Source organism: Trypanosoma theileri, assembly GCF_002087225.1.
Source record: "Trypanosoma theileri isolate Edinburgh chromosome Unknown TM35_Tth_59_V1, whole genome shotgun sequence".
Taxonomy (NCBI): Eukaryota; Euglenozoa; class Kinetoplastea; order Trypanosomatida; family Trypanosomatidae; genus Trypanosoma; species Trypanosoma theileri.
Window position 1 is genome coordinate 19,024 of NW_021639901.1, and position 16,102 is coordinate 35,125.

At 41.9% G+C, this 16,102-nt stretch overlaps 9 protein-coding genes across 9 annotated transcripts; all 9 read right to left on the reverse strand.

Annotated features, from left to right (window-relative positions):
* Position 1: 1 nt before the first annotated feature.
* On the reverse strand, positions 2-2,272 carry TM35_000591070 (ABC-thiol transporter (MRPA); the record flags this gene model as incomplete). Its single annotated transcript, XM_029030911.1, has 1 exon — positions 2-2,272. A coding segment is annotated over one exon (2,271 nt), but the record flags the coding sequence as incomplete, so codon positions are not given.
* Positions 2,273-2,591: 319 nt separating this feature from the next.
* Positions 2,592-3,158, reverse strand: TM35_000591080 (terbinafine resistance locus protein (yip1); the record flags this gene model as incomplete). The annotated part of the gene is made up of 1 exon (XM_029030912.1): positions 2,592-3,158. One exon carries the CDS (start codon positions 3,156-3,158, stop codon positions 2,592-2,594), a length of 567 nt encoding a protein of 188 aa, XP_028877782.1.
* A 514-nt stretch (positions 3,159-3,672) lies between these two features.
* Positions 3,673-4,164, reverse strand: TM35_000591090 (uncharacterized protein; the record flags this gene model as incomplete). Its single annotated transcript, XM_029030913.1, has 1 exon — positions 3,673-4,164. One exon carries the CDS (start codon positions 4,162-4,164, stop codon positions 3,673-3,675), a length of 492 nt encoding a protein of 163 aa, XP_028877783.1.
* A 1,043-nt stretch (positions 4,165-5,207) lies between these two features.
* On the reverse strand, positions 5,208-5,717 carry TM35_000591100 (uncharacterized protein; the record flags this gene model as incomplete). The annotated part of the gene is made up of 1 exon (XM_029030914.1): positions 5,208-5,717. One exon carries the CDS (start codon positions 5,715-5,717, stop codon positions 5,208-5,210), a length of 510 nt encoding a protein of 169 aa, XP_028877784.1.
* A 1,068-nt stretch (positions 5,718-6,785) lies between these two features.
* Positions 6,786-11,774, reverse strand: TM35_000591110 (multidrug resistance protein A; the record flags this gene model as incomplete). Its single annotated transcript, XM_029030915.1, has 1 exon — positions 6,786-11,774. One exon carries the CDS (start codon positions 11,772-11,774, stop codon positions 6,786-6,788), a length of 4,989 nt encoding a protein of 1,662 aa, XP_028877785.1.
* Positions 11,775-12,178: 404 nt separating this feature from the next.
* Positions 12,179-12,667, reverse strand: TM35_000591120 (Protein TCP17 160; the record flags this gene model as incomplete). Its single annotated transcript, XM_029030916.1, has 1 exon — positions 12,179-12,667. One exon carries the CDS (start codon positions 12,665-12,667, stop codon positions 12,179-12,181), a length of 489 nt encoding a protein of 162 aa, XP_028877786.1.
* A 456-nt stretch (positions 12,668-13,123) lies between these two features.
* TM35_000591130 (uncharacterized protein) lies at positions 13,124-13,489 on the reverse strand (the record flags this gene model as incomplete). The annotated part of the gene is made up of 1 exon (XM_029030917.1): positions 13,124-13,489. One exon carries the CDS (start codon positions 13,487-13,489, stop codon positions 13,124-13,126), a length of 366 nt encoding a protein of 121 aa, XP_028877787.1.
* Positions 13,490-14,128: 639 nt separating this feature from the next.
* Positions 14,129-14,914, reverse strand: TM35_000591140 (uncharacterized protein; the record flags this gene model as incomplete). Its single annotated transcript, XM_029030918.1, has 1 exon — positions 14,129-14,914. The coding sequence occupies one exon, from the start codon at positions 14,912-14,914 to the stop codon at positions 14,129-14,131; it is 786 nt and encodes a 261-aa protein (XP_028877788.1).
* Positions 14,915-15,372: 458 nt separating this feature from the next.
* TM35_000591150 (uncharacterized protein) lies at positions 15,373-16,011 on the reverse strand (the record flags this gene model as incomplete). The annotated part of the gene is made up of 1 exon (XM_029030919.1): positions 15,373-16,011. One exon carries the CDS (start codon positions 16,009-16,011, stop codon positions 15,373-15,375), a length of 639 nt encoding a protein of 212 aa, XP_028877789.1.
* Positions 16,012-16,102: the final 91 nt, after the last annotated feature.

Genomic DNA, 16,102 nt, shown 5'->3' on the forward strand with positions numbered 1-16,102 from the left:
GCCTATTCGCATCCTCTGGGGAAAAGAAGAGTATATTCTCTCGCAGTGTCGCATTCATAATCCATGGTTGTTGTGGTACGTATGCAATGCTGCGTGTAGCCCACACCCGACCATGGGTTACTTCATATCCACCTAATAGTGTTGACAGCAAGGTGGTTTTACCACTTCCTGTTGTGCCAACCACTATAGTTAATTTGCCTTTAGGAATCACAAGATTGACATCTACGAGGAGTTCCTTTGGTAATAATTGATGAAAATCAGCGTTTTCATCAGTTCCTACCTCTTTCTCTGATTCCTCTTTATTATTATTATCCTTATTATTATTATTATTATTACTATTATTATTATTATTATTATTATTATTATTATTATTATTATTATTATTATTGTCATTGAGACTATTTGTCGCAGAAGCGGTAGTTTCATCGCTACACGGCAATAGCCTCCATTCGTTCTCTGGAAACTTTCGAGTTCGAAGTAAAGCAAAAATTTTCCTTATTGTCCCTGAAGTCCTCGTTTGACACTTTGGAAGTGGTTTCGGTGTAAAAGTTGATACTGTTACCTCATCAAAAGCAGCATCTACTCCAGAAGAAAACATTCGTAATACGTTATGCACATCAGAATGGCTATTTTCACATTCAAGAAATATAGTGAGACGTCGCGCTGAAACGAGACACTGTAAAATTGCAGAAACAATAACGGGAATCATATAGAATGGAATACGTAAAATATTTAATAGTGCTATGGTTGGAAATACAATAGTAGGAGTGAGTTCATGACCGCTAAGGTAATATGAGAGAAATACTACTGCAATAACGAGTGTTGGTGTGGCACCATTAAGTAATGCTAGTCCTACTTCTGTATACTGTATATACTTTAAACACTCTACCTCTTTTTCTCGTGCTCGTTCAATTTCTGCTAGAAAAAAAGGTTCCCAAGTCATAAATTTCACAATACGGATACCAGAAAAGAGTTCATTAGTAGCTCGTACACGATTGTCTACAATTGTCGCCATCTTTTTCCGTATGGAAGACTGCCATCGTGAAAAAATACCTTGAACTGGAAAAGACACAAATAACACAGATATACCAACGAATGCAGACCAGCCAACAAGTCGGTATAAAAGTAGAATAGATACTAAAAGCAATAATGGTGAACTTAAAAAGTAAACCACATACCAGTTGAGGTCACCAATGTCACTCACATCACTGCTTGCCATATTCATGATTCGACCAATGTTCATTTCAGGTAAAATAAGGGACTTCTCAGAAATAGTTAGACATTTTTCAAAAAGTACTGCTAGCGCAGAGTTTTCAAATATAGAAGCGGCACGAATGCTCATATGGTCATACTTATGACCGGCACAGCTATGAACAACACTCACAACGAATACGGCAAGGACGAGACCAGCACTTTCCAACCACGAGGCTTTATCTGACTCAAGATGAGCCACGTAACGTTCTAAAATAACAGGAGTAAGAGCAGAACAGAGGTCTGCTAGTAGTTTATTTGGAATTTGTATCCACATATGATATGCATGCGCTCTAATAAGCGACCACAGGACATTTGGTGCTACAGGTGTAGGTACAGTAGGAGAAACAGCAGAAGCAACATCCGTAACAATATTATTATTATTATTATTATTATTATTATTATTATTATTACCACGGCTACTGCTATTAGAATGATTCCAACTACTGGGCTCTACCATCAATTTAATCATCTCAACCGGTTCACAGGAAGAGCAACATCGGCGTATTGGCAGGAAGAGTCTCTCACCATGCACCACACCATCGTGTAGTAACATGGCGTTATCATCACCAACTCTGTGAAGAGGAGGAACTTCCCATTCAACACCAGCCAGAAGTGAGTGTGGTCTATCCGACTGACGTAGGTAACCAATCCAACGCAGATACCCAAGTGTTCTTGGGTCACCACGATAACGGACCTCTGCACCTATAAAAGGATCCCAGGAATGTTTCTTCCGAATATCCTTACGTACCTCTCTGGAGAGTTTGCGTCCAACATTGTAGGTGCGTAGTTGACGTGTTGGTGGTGGCAATTCAGATTCCGTGAGTTCCTCTTTTAGCGCCTTATTAATAAAATCACCTATCCAACCATAGTAAAGCTGCTGAAAGATTGTGGCTCGTTCCTCCGCTGTGGTTGCACTGAGCATTTCCGGCCCCCACAGAAGTTCTAGTTGTTTTTCATATCGTCTTTCAGCAACAGTAGAGCTACCACTCGTTCTAGAGCTATAGTTACTCTCCGTCATTTTAAGTGAGCTATACGAGTCGAACTAGGCATCAGCAATATATATATATATATAAATCAAAAAGAAACGAAAAAAAAAAGCGTTAAGAAGAGATATTTAGAAAAAAGAAAAAAAATATGAAATGAGAGAACTTTTTGGTTTTATAGTATTGGGATTAAATAAAACAGATAGATTACGGAGTAGAGGGGAAAAAAAAACACACACACGCACACATACGCATACGCACACTAATCCACTAACTGATAAAATAAAAAGAGATAATTGTAGCATATAAGAAGATGTAATGCTTCCTCTACTATATATGCATACCACCTGCTTCTCAAATACCAGCAACCACCATCCAAGTCATGAAGAAGTAAAAGAGACCAACCGGGTAAACGACAAGCATCTCACGTTGAGGCACAACAGAACCACGGAAAAAGCGTAAGGCGGCCCAACAAGACCAGAACCAAACAACGCAAGAGACCACCATCACTACCCAGAATACGCGTACAAAGAGGGCAATGAAGGCACCAACACAAAGAGGAGCAAGACAATATCCCATAACACACACAGTCTGAAAGAATGAAATTTTACTTCCAAGGAATTTTGCATTAAGTGTAACAACGCTGGCACCAACCCATACGAGCACAAAGACTGCTGAAAAGATAAGACCACCCTGGTTGTCTCCTGCAGAACCAGCAAGTATGATGGCAAGCAGTAAACAAAGTAGAAGTGGACCCCATAGATCCCAATCCCGCAATTCCTTCTCTGATCCCAGTGGTGGTGCAAGAACAATAAGCAATTTCCTACCAATAGCAACAACATCACGAAGAATTGTGTTCATGATAGGCTCATCAAGAGTGGAGTAAGCAGGTGTAGGGTAAGGGGGAACATTTTCCGCCATTTTTTTCTTCTTTTCTTTTCTTTTCCTTTTTCTTCCTCTTCGGCCTTTCCTTCCCTTTGATTATATTTGTTTCCTTTTGTTTTCTGATATTTTTTTTTGGCCTATTTGTAAGAATAAAAGCAATAACAAGAAAAGAACAATAATAATAATAATAACACTATACGCCTCTGTATTTCTGGATGTTTCCCGCTACTTCTTTTGGTTTTATTTTATATTCCTTTACCTTTTGTATTGGAAGCCGGAGGAACTATCAAAACAATCAGTTAAGAAGGTAAGAGAGAATTAAGGAAAGAAATAATTCCCACAGATAAAAACATAGATCGGTAACACAATAAAGAGAAGAAAAAAAAAATGTAGGATTGCAGAAAAAAAAATATACAAAACAATTTGTCATCCCTTTTTTAAGAGCCCTAAACTTGCCCCACCAAAAAAAAAAAAAACACTCTTCCTGTATGTAAAGAGAGTGAGAGATAGATAGAGAATGCGATAGAAGAAAGAAAAAAACATCAATTAATCATTTTTTCTCAGCGTTCGTCAAAGACTGCTCCTTTCGCATAGATTCCAAAGACTCTGCTCGTTGTCTAAGGAAATTCAGTTCTTGTTGTTGTCTTTCCTGACGTCGTCTACCATCCACAAGGGCAATAACAAGTATTATGAGTAATGCCAGAGAAGCCGGAAGGACAATAAAGGACCATTCTACACCGTCAAACTCCAACAAGAGTGCCTCACGCGAGAGAGTTTTCCCACGTTTTCCAGCACTATGAAATACATCATTGCTCTTTTGAATGCGGGATCGATGAGCCCAAACGTATCGCTTTGAGTCTATAATATCCGTGCGATTCCATCGTGTTCTTGTTGATGTTGTTAATGCCTGTTTAACACGATGTATCCAATCTCGCCATCCCTGGCGTAATGTGGAGGCACTTCCCGTCGTTGCAGAATTCCGCAATAACGGCTGCGAGATCATTGGAGTTCTAAGGACGATCCACATGTAACATCGCCGCATAAACAACGTTTGTACCTGTGAAAACCATCAATATAATAATTTAAGTGTAAGTGTACGTACGTACGTATGTGAGAGAGTGAGAGAAAGATAGAAAAAAAAAAAAAACAAGGAGAGACAAAGTGGGGAGAAAAAACATATAAAACCAAAACCAACGAAAAGAAAAGGAAAAAAAAAAAAACACGATGATCGTGGAGAAGGCAACTAGATCAAACCAGAACGCAACACAAAGAGAGGTTTCTGTGAAAGTGTGATCGTAGAGTAGATGGGAATCACAATTCCCTTCTTTTTCTCCTCTCCCTTCATGTTTATATTTTCCCCGCTATTCCACCAGCACTCCATAGCTCACCTCCCCATTATTTAGCGATAAATGCTATCATCATTAGAGGATCCTCGTGTAATGTACGTCATATACAATGTGACGATTAACAGAAAACAACAAATGGGAATAGATGGACCTGGAGATGGTTTGTGCTTTGGTTGAAGTCTTCGTTTGCTCATTGTAAGTTTACGCTGAAGGAGACTGTGAGTGTTAGTGGTGTACGCAGCAGCTGCAACAACACTGGAGGGTCCATCACACCATCGTCCCGCTGCTGGTCTTCCTATTGTTGCTCTTATTGCGAAACAACGCAGCATGCCTGCAGCAGCCATACTCTATTCAGTACTAAAGTTAACAACAAGAAAAGAAACAAAAGGGGATTATTGATAAGGGGAAAACACTCAAAATCACATTAAGCAAAATAAAACACACACACACAAAAGAAAAAAAAATCATTATCAAGAAAGGAGAGTAGATGCGGTAGAAGAAAAAAAATAAAATAAAAAAGAGAAACAACTCAACATCAGGGAAACCAACCAAGAACAAGAAATACAATTTGGGATGCTTACTGGAGACGGATATGGAATTAATCTATTTCCTTCTCCATTACTTCATCAGTTTTATTTACTCTTTTTCCTTCTCTCCCCTCGCCCTCTCTGTATGTGTAAGAAAGAGAGAGATAAAGAGAGAGAGAGAGAGAGAGAGAGAGAGAGAGAGAGAAACAAGACTACCGCCCAAATTTCACCATTAAGAAAAACGCTATTACAATGAGTGTTATGGCGGTCCACCAAACGGCACCCAACTCCGCCTGTTGCTGATGGTACTCCCGCGGTGCATTCAAATCCGGCGGTGGTGGTGGTGAAACAACACCGCGAATGGATTCACCGTAACTATCACTCTGCATTGTCATCATGCGTTGTCTAGCAGCAACGTAGTGTTCAGGCAAATCATCATTCATCGGATCCTCACGCATATCACGTTCAAACAGTGGACGAGCACCTTGTGCTGTTGTGACGGTTGGTCCCTCATACAAATGTGAGGGTGGGCGTCCGTTCATTTCGTCTAGTTCCCGCTGCATTTCAGCAAAACGAGTGTGATGCGGTGAGGATGTGAAGTCCTGCACAGTGCCCAGTGGAGTGTACGGCCGTCCACGTGCGAACGTCCGCCCGCCTGCAAATTTGTGTGCTACCGCAGTTGTTATGCCCGCAGCATGAGAAACAATGTATCGCCGTCTCATCGTATCCAATACCACTCAAAAAATAAAATAAAAAATAAATAAATACACAAATACACAGAAACTGAGTGAAAGGGAAAGAGAAGAGTTGCAAATGCTCCCTCTCCCCTCCCTCTTTTCGCGCTTGAAATATTTTATCCCTTCACACACCTCTTGTATATATATATATATATATATATATATATATATATTTCTCTCGCTAGAGCCGAAGGGAGGAGAATGAAATGAAGGTGTTGACGGGCGAGGGAGCTCGTGACGCTGAAATTGTATACCAATGAAATAAATATCAAAGAAATACAGAACGAAAGAAAAAAAAGGAGTGAGAAAGGGTTATGGACACAAATGTATCCATTCGCCAACATCCAGAGAGAGAGGACTAACAACAACGAGTAGAAAAATAAGAAAAAAAAAAAAAACACAACAACGTCGCTTTGTGTGTGTGTGTGTGTTTTCGCGTCCTTTTATCCTCTTACGACCTAATCACTCACTCATCTTGACTCTTCACGATCACCTTCACTGCCAAGACCCAACTTTTGGAGCATTTTTTCACGTTTCTCCTCCTGCTGCGTGCCTGATAGCACGATAAGCCACACAGGCACAACAAACATCACTGCTATCGCCACGATAGCACTCACTTCTCGCTCACTTTGACGCCACGCAAACTCCTGCGGTGTCTCAACAGGCCGTACTCGACTTGGTGCATTCCCAAAGAAGCGGGACCTTTCAAATAGTCCTCCTAAAACAAGGGATGAACACCCACGCCGCATTTTCTCACCACTTATCACTACTTTACTTCACTAGTTCTTCGTCTCTGACTAACACTGAAAACGAAAAAAAAGAAAGAAAGAGGAAAGAAAAACATCATCCAATATTTAACCATAACCACATTTTCAATAAAAAAAAAAGGAAACCATCTGCACTTTATTATTTACAAGACAACAAACAATCAAAGAAAAATACAACAATATAAATAAGGAAAACATACGAAATACGCTGCATTATTTTTACGCTATAGGATTATTTCTTTAGAACCCCTTTGGGGTAATAGAATTTTGGTGACGCTCCCTTATCCTAAGATTTTTCCATATCAGTGTTAGTTGTAGGAGAAGGGATATGTCCTACGTTCGCCATAAATCGTGCTGTCTCTACTGGCCCGAGGGCTCGTACCATGGCACTGAATCTTGATGAGGGATCGGCAACGAGATCTCGTGGGGATCCAATCTCGACAACAACACCGCGATCCATAACGATTATTTTATCATATGGAGCTACGGTGTGTAGTCTGTGTGCGATAGTGATGACTGTGTGTTCGGCGAATGCTGTCATGACGGTGTGCTGTATCTGCCTGTCGAGTGCGTGGTCAATGTTGGCGGTTGCCTCGTCCATGAGAATGAAGCTGCTGCCGCGCTTGAGCAGAGCCCTGGCGAGACAGAGCAGCTGCCGCTGGCCCACGCTGTAGTTCGCGCCGCCCTCCCGCACGTGACTGTCGATGCCGCCGGCCTCCGCCGCCACGCGGGCCCGCAGCCCGACGAGCTCCAGCGCGGCCCACACCTCCGCCGCCCCCGCCGCGAGGAACGGGTCCACGTTGGAGCGCACCGTGCCGTCGAAGAGCACCGGGTCCTGCGGGATCATCGAGAAGAGACCGCGCAGCTCCCGCAGCCCGTACGCGCGGATCGGCCGCCCGCACACAATGATGTCGCCGCCGCAGATGTCCACCATCCGCATGAACGTCAGCAGCAGCGTCGACTTGCCGCTGCCAGTGCGGCCCACAATGCCAACCTTCTCCCGCGGCTCAATGCGGAAGGTCACCTTGTTCAGCACTAGCGGCAGGCCAGGCCGGTAGCGCATCTCCACCTCGTGGAACTCCATCCACCCCGCCTGCACATTCGTCTCGGGGTGATTCTTCTCTCCATTATGGCTGCCATTACTGTTCTCAATCACCACCGCAGTAGCAGCATCAGTAAGATGCCGTTTCCTATTTTGTATCTCATCCACAAGTTGAGAAATTTCAGGCATTTCCTCATGATCTATATTATCTGTATAGTATAGAATACGTTCTACACTGTTCATATCAGCTTCCATGCTTCCTACCATTCTTACAAGCCAGTTAAGTAGCGCTGTTGAAGCTAGCGCCATGGTGAGACTTAAGGAAACTAAACCAATATCGTGCGATCCCAATTGCATTACTTTACCCACAACCCCAATGAAAGCGATCACAACAACGATTACATTACTTAATAAATCAACTCGGGTTCCTAGCCATCGATTCGTAACATTTTCAACTAACGAAGCTGCATATACAAGATCTATGCGATGTAAGGCCTCACGCATAATAGATGGTGCACATCTGAAAGCAGCTATAGTAGTTGAACCAACAAGTACCTCACCAAGAAGAGACAACATTGGTGCCTTTACAGTACTACCAACACGTCTTATTTCTCTATTAGAGGCGTTATAAAATATCATCAACCTGTAGTATATGTATGCAATGGGAATAACAACAATAAGAATATACGGCTGAGATTCCACAGAAACAGCAAGTGATGAAAATATGGTGTATGTTGATTGAAGTAAAAATATTGCAGTCATTTGCAGTGCGTCATCGATACGGTCAATATCTCGAGAAAAACGATTAATGATACGACCAAGAGGAGTTGTGTCAAAAAACTCCATTGTACCAACGGAAACAGAACGTAAGATAAGACGATGAAGATTACGTGAACCCCTTCGCATAGCACTATAAGCGATACTAAATCTCAAAGGTACGGTAACAGTTCCAAGTACAACTAATATCATATATATATTAAGATAGGACTTTGTAGAAAGATCAAAATGACGTGTAGACCACATAGATAACCACAAATTGCATGATAAGGTTAATAATTCTGTAAAGAGAAATACCAGAAGGACAGCCACTAGTACGTGAATACCACCACAAGAGCGAAAATACGCCGTATATGTTGACCAAGGCACCGATCCCACTGCTTTTTCTTCCACTGTCATAAGTTTCCCATTGGCGTCATCACCTTGTTTCTCTGCCCCATCTTGGACTTTCTTTGTTTCGGGGTCATCATCCAGTCTATCATGAACCTCTTCTTCATTTGATTTTTCTTTTTCTTTTTCTCCTTCTTCTCCTTGTCCTTCTTCCCTTTCTTTCACTGTTCCTGTGCTTTCTGTTTCACTCTGTCGTTGATTCTGTTTGTTTGACTCTTTCTTGTTATTTTCATTTTCTTGCTGAGAAATTTCTTCGTAAAATGCAGAATTTAGAAAATCCTCACTACTACCAGAGAAACGTATTGTTTGGTTGCCGAGTAGAATAATATGATCAGCTTTGGGGATTACATGAAGTTGGTGTGTAGCCAACACTCGAGTCTTGTTAGCCAGACACCCCAACAATACATCAGACATAACCCGCTCGCCAACGTGTGCGTCCAATGCGGAGAGTGGATCGTCCAGTAGATACAAATCACGGTCAGCGTACACTGCACGGGCAAGACTCACCCGTGCCCGCTGCCCACCACTCAGATTAATGCCCTTTTCACCAATCTCTGTCTCCAACCCACTCGCCAACAGCCGTAGATCCATCTCCAGCTGACACACTCGCACCGCATCCTGCAGCCGATTCGCATCCTCTGGGGAAAAGAAGAGTATATTCTCTCGCAGTGTCGCATTCATAATCCATGGTTGTTGTGGTACGTATGCAATGCTGCGTGTAGCCCACACCCGACCATGGGTTACTTCATATCCACCTAATAGTGTTGACAGCAAGGTGGTTTTACCACTTCCTGTTGGACCAAAAATTATGGTCAATTTACCTTTTGGTATCTTTACGGAGACATCTGTCAGGATTTTGGTTGGCAATAACTGGAAGTGGTCATCAACAAGTTTGTTTTGTGGTTTTTCCTTTTTTGTTTTATTATCATTATCCTTATTATTTTTATTATCTTTATTATTCTTAATATTAATATTACTATTTTTATTGTTTTTATTTTCTTGCGTAACATCATTACTATCTGAATTAACAGTAGTTTCCGATGCTGATAGCTTTGTTTCTCCATTTTGTGTTTGTTCCCCTTCCTCCGGCAGCACCTCCGTTGGTGAAAGTCGGTGTTCCACTGGACGGCAAGCAGCACAACAACAGAAACGACGTAATAGTCTTGCAGAGAAAGAAGTTACATATTTTGGCACGCGTGGGAGTTTGACTGGAACGAGTGCTGTGATGTCTGCATTTTCAAATACAGCAGCGGCCTCACACCATGTGGCTTTTCCCTTATGATGGGAAGCGAGGTAGTTGGCCATATCTCTCACATCCTCTGCTGAGTTCTCACACTCGAGGAAAGCAGAAATACGTGCCATAGAGACAATAAACTGAACTCCCATGTTAAAGGCCATTGGTATCATCATAAATGGCATGCGTATAATAGAGAGAAGGGATATTGTAGGAAATACTACCTCTGGCGTAAGTTCATTCCCCAAGACATTATATAATACAAATACAATAGCGATCATAAGAGGAGGAGTAGCATTATTTAAAAAAGACACAATAACACGACATGTTTGAACCTTTTTAAGATAATGCAATTCTATATCACGTTTAGATTCAATTTCTTCAATAAAACATGGTTCCCATGTCATGTACTTTGCAATTCTAATACCAGAGAAAAATTCATTTGTTGCCTTTACACGAGCATCCGTAGCTTTCACAAGTTTTTGTCGTAGTCGCATCATTCGTCGCATTACAAACGCATTTAATGGAAGGGTAGCCCCTAGGGCCGCAACTCCAATTAATGCACACCATCCCACTAATTGATACAAGAGAATTATAGATACAGTAAATACTGTTGGAGAACTCCAAAGGTACATACAATATTGTAAAAAGTCATTGGCTCGCTCAACATCAGAACTTAACATATTAATAATACGTCCTGTACTCATCTCTGGAATAGCAAGGGATTTAGATGAAATAGTAAAACATTTTTCAAATAAAACAGCAGATAAAGCACTACGATAAGAAAGACCTCCAATAATACTTACGTAGTAAAACATATGAAGTGAGATACTTTGTATTGCTTGAACAAAAAATAACCCAGCCACCAAACCAAGTCCAGTACCCCAACCACTATCATCCTGTACAAGATAAGTGACGTAGTGATGCAATAGCAATGGAATTGTGAGTGTGCAGACATCACCAATAAGTTTTCCTGGTATTTGCCAAAATACAGCTCCGGGTAAAGCGTTGAGCAAATCCCGCACTACGGAGAGTCGTCGGGGTACTGGTAAACTCGCTGCGATGGCACCATCTGGACTATTCTTTGGCAACAATAGTACAAGATTGCCAGGTTCTTCAATTGTGGTGTTATCTGTACTTTCCGGTTCAAACAGTGTCTCACCGTGGAGAATACCACGGAAGAAAGGTGAGTACTGAGCAGTACACTCTTCCACACGTTGCTTTGGTGGTTTTGTCCACGTAACGGCAGCCACCACTTCACTGTATACACCAGACTTTGGCACACCAACCCACCGTAGTGTGCCGTGACTGTTCTTATCATCGCGATGGCCTACGGGAGTTCCAATGAGTATATTCCACGCCTGGCGTCGCTGCAGGCTGCGGTGGGTTGCGGCGGAGAGTTTACTTCCACACTCATGTGATCGGTGTGAGCGGCGGGGGCGCAGGAGTAAATCCACCCGCAGTTCTTCACGCGCGGCGATGTAAATACAGTCAGTGACCCATGTGTAGTAGAGACGCTGTGGCCACATGGCGGCATCTTCACGGGTTGGTGTATAGGGCTCCTCTTCTCCCCACAATTTACGCACATGGCGAGATAAACGATTATAGTAGTGATCGTACGTACGTTTCTTTACAGTAATTGCACTGTTATGATGATGATGATTATTATTATTATTATTATTATTATTATTAGTGTGGACTGTGCCATTCACATGTCCTTGTGAGGAGACATCCACCTCGTCATCGGATATGGATGAGGTGCTAGCTGTGGTGATGCTATCATCATCCGTATTTGGGTCAGCCTCTACTATCCGTTGGTCTTCAAATTGCATACTGACTCCTTCTTTTCTTTCCATCTTTCACTCTCTCTCTCTCTGTCTCTCTCTCTCTCTCTCTATATATATATATATATATATGTCTAATGACTTTTTCCACCCTCACTAGAAGGCAATATAATAAAATATGGAGCAGAAATGAACCCTTATTAGTGTTATCTGAAACAACAATAAAATTAAAATAAAAACGAAAAAAAAAAAAAAGAAACCAATAATAATAATCATCATCATGATAATAATATAGCAAAAAAAAAGTCAATAATACCAAAGTATTACCCATTAAATACTAAAGAATCACATTTGCATGTACACATGTACACACGCAAAAATATATATGTTCTTTCTTTCCCCAATGACCGTTCGCATTCTCCCTCGTTTCTTCCCTTTTATTTTTTTCTTTTTTACTTTGTGTGTGTATCACTCACCTCCACGAGTGCATCCACCTCCACAGCCGCACCTAACGGCAACTGCGCCATTCCCACCGCACATCGTGCATGCCTTCCAACGTCTTCACCAAAGACACTCACAATGAGATCGGAGGCACCATTTGCAACAAACGGATGTTGTGTAAAAGACGGAGAGGAATTCACAAACACGTTGAGTTTCACAATCTTTTTCACACGATCAAGATCCCCCAGTGCTGCTTGTATTTGACTGACCACAAGCAGTGCACAACTTCGTGCTGCTGCCTTCCCTTCATCCACCTCCATTGTTGTGCCCAACTGTCCAGTGCAGATGGTACCATCAGGCTTTATAGACATTTGACCAGAGATGTGTAGATGTGAGCCACTCAGGACGTAGGGTACGTAGTTCGATAGTGGAGTAGCAGGGGTTGGAAGAGTAATGCCCAACCGTTGGAGATTTAACTGCACTCGACCAAGAGAAGCCATTTGTAGTATTGTTCTCAGTTATTTTCAGCCTTGTAAGGGTTCTTGTTGTTTCTCAAAGAAATAAAGTAATAACAGATTCTCTCTCTTTCACTCTACTACTCTTCACACCCTATGTATGTATGTATATATGTTTGTATATCTTAGACTATATAAAGAAAAGAAAGACATTGAAGATATAAGTCTTTGTGTAACCACAATAAATGCAGAACAGTATTATTATTAGTTAGTTACTACTACTATCACTACTACTATCCTTGGGGTAGCAGCGATTTTTTTAAAAAATAATAGTAAAAAAAAAAAAGTGAGTATAGTGTGCAATGGTAATCACAAGCAGACAAGCTGCCACCAAATTTACAGAAGACTTATACTGCATATGCTGCACACAGAGACAAATACACAAACAGAAATATATATATATATATTTCTACCAATCATAACTCTTCATCCATCATTCTTTCACTTCTCATCATTATTCTCACTTTCATCCTCATTGTTCTCCTCACTATCATCACCGCTTTCCGCCTGATCATCCACAAACTTTGACGCCCGCATCGCCAACATCTCACTTCGACGTCGTTTTAACTCACGCTCTCTCTCGTACGAGCCGTCGAGTTTCTTCACGGCTTTTGTGTAGCGGCGCAGTAATTGTTCGGCTGACGCAATCGCCTCCTCATCACTCTCAGACTGCAGAAGAGAGCGGCGCACACGGGCACGCAACTTCTCACTTGCTTCTGCATCGCCGAGAGAGCGGAGTGTGAGGATTGTCTTAATGATCTGCAGTTGCTGCTCTGGTGTGATACTGCGGTGTTCTCGTGGCTCCATTTGCTAATCCTATCTCTTTCTCTTTCTCACACACGCACACAATTCTCTCGTTTACTACAGCTGTTGTTGTTGTTGGTTTTATTATTATTATTTTCCCCTGTGGTAGTATACCTCTTACGTGATGGCGGATTTGATTCCGTTTTGTTTCTCTACTCTAGTCCTCACAGCTGGCCGTTCTCCCTTTTTCTCTTTTTCCCTTCCCTTGAAACCTGTTGCAACATGAGTGGTGAGTGAATAAAAACAAAAAAAAAAGAATATGAAAAAGGTAAACATTCTTATTCTTATTCATATGATGGTGATTATTGCCATACTACTACTACTAATAATAATAATAATAATAATAATAATAAAAATAATAATAATAATAATAATAATAATAATAAAATGATAGTTCTAACCGTTCGTATCGTCGATTTTGGTCGTACAGAAGAAAAATAAATAGACACGAATGCAGCTTCAACGCCCACCACACAGAGACACAAGCATGCTTACCGAGAAATACGTCATTTCACATCTTTTTTTTTCTCATTCTATTTATTTTTTTTTTCTTTTCTTAACTTCACACTCACACACACACACAGTCTCTCTCTCTCTCTCTCTCTCACACACACATACACACCCATGCCTCTGTTATCAGAGCTAGGCAAAGATATCTGTCCAGCAGGAGGCGAGTGAAAAGCCTCCGTGGCTCCTCACCACTGTGGGATTATACTCTGCGTGGTGGAGGGCGGCGCTGCACCGCAGTTCCTGCACAGTGTCGCCCACCTCCCGTGCCTCCTCTTGTTGCTGTTTAAATATCTCCACAGCCCGCCGCACATCGCCGTTCCAGAGATGTGCCCATCCAACAAAGACACGACACTTCCGCTGCGTGCTGGCGTCGTGCAACTGCAGGGCGGTGTAGTACAGCAGCAGGGCGCAGCGGAGTGCCTTGTCGGCGCGGCGCAGCGATGCCCATCCACCGCCCATTGTCTGCAGTACAGCCATGCGTTGACTGGCAATATACTGCCGTGTCTGTTCACTCTGGGCGTGGCGGGCCCATGAAAGACAATAATCCACAAAGAGACGGCCTGGTGATGGCAGGAGTGTGTAGCAGCGGGCAACCGTAGTAGCAGAGAAGACTCCCGTCGCAACGCCAATGTACACAAGACGTGTGGAATTCTTAATATCATTACTACTACTGATAGCACTAGTACTACTACTACTACTACTACTACTGATAGTGGCAGTAGTAGTAGTAGTCGTAACTGCGGTGGAGAGTGGGAGGGTGGCGTGAGTAGAAAGTGTGCGGCAAACACAATCGGCGATGCGGTTGCGTGTTTGGCGGCTGCGTTGGTGTTTGTGTACCAAAACACACACAGCGAGTGCACTGCAGGAATCCTGCAGCAGCAGCAGCACTGATGGGGCCCGCACAGCACCCCTTTTCATTCACGCAGCCTATATATATATGTATATGAAAAAGGGAAAGGAAATATAAAAGTGTAGAGAACAGAAGGAAGAAAAAGAAAGAAAGATACACACATAGACACATGCACACAAAAGAAAAAATAAAAAGGAAAGAAAGAAAGAAAGAACGCTCATACAAAAAAAAAAAAAGACATCAAAGTAAGGAGTAATCAAACATTACCAGATGCCGATATGCATAAAGAGATAAATAAAGGAGAAAAAAGTAGAATACAAGAATCATGTGTATTTGATGAAAGACAGACATAACAATGAAAAGGAAAATAAGAAACAGAAATAAGAAGAAGAAAACGAATAAAAGAAGAAATAAGGTGTCAAATGTTTCTAAAAAAAAAGGAGACACATCACTCGTTCATTATTTCTCATACCTTTATATTTCTCATAACCTTTACTTGGATATGCAACACATTAAATGATGTAATCTACAATGATAACTCCTTCCTACTCTCACCACTTCGAATAGATACCATAGCAACAAGACATCCAACTAACGCTACTACCACACTTCCACTACTAGTGTATCGTGCCATTGTCATGTGATGATTTAATTTTGTTATCGATTCTCGCATGTTATTCATTTCACCCGTGAGATGAGCCCCACGTTGTCGCAATTGTGTAACTGTACGTCGTAATTTCGCCTGATGTTGTCGTGTACGCCGCAGCAGAGTCTCATATCTTGTGAGACGAATTTGTTGTTGTCTGTTTGCCTCTACAAGATTTGCCATTCGGGTTTGCATCTCATTACTTTCCTGCTGCAGTTGTTGCACCATGGATTTCTCCACGTTAATGAGTTGATTAGCCCGCACTTCCCTCTCTGCCATTTGGGCACTAAAGTACATATACGATAAGAGCAGTGTGGCTGCACATCCACCTGCCCCAACAGCCACATCGAGTTGCCACTGAGACTCCAATACTCCCTGGTAGTGAATAGCAGCATCTTCCGCACCGGCGGTGTATGCCTCTCTACATAGTCGATCTACTGCTATCTGATCAAGAAAGGGAATTTCTTCTTTCTTTTCCTTTTCCTTTTCGTATTCGTTGCGGGAGCTGGAAGCGCCCATTCTCTCACTTTGTATAAAATGTTTGTTCGTAACAATTCAAGAAAGGGAATGAAGGTCAAGAGAATAATAATAATAATAATAATAATAATAA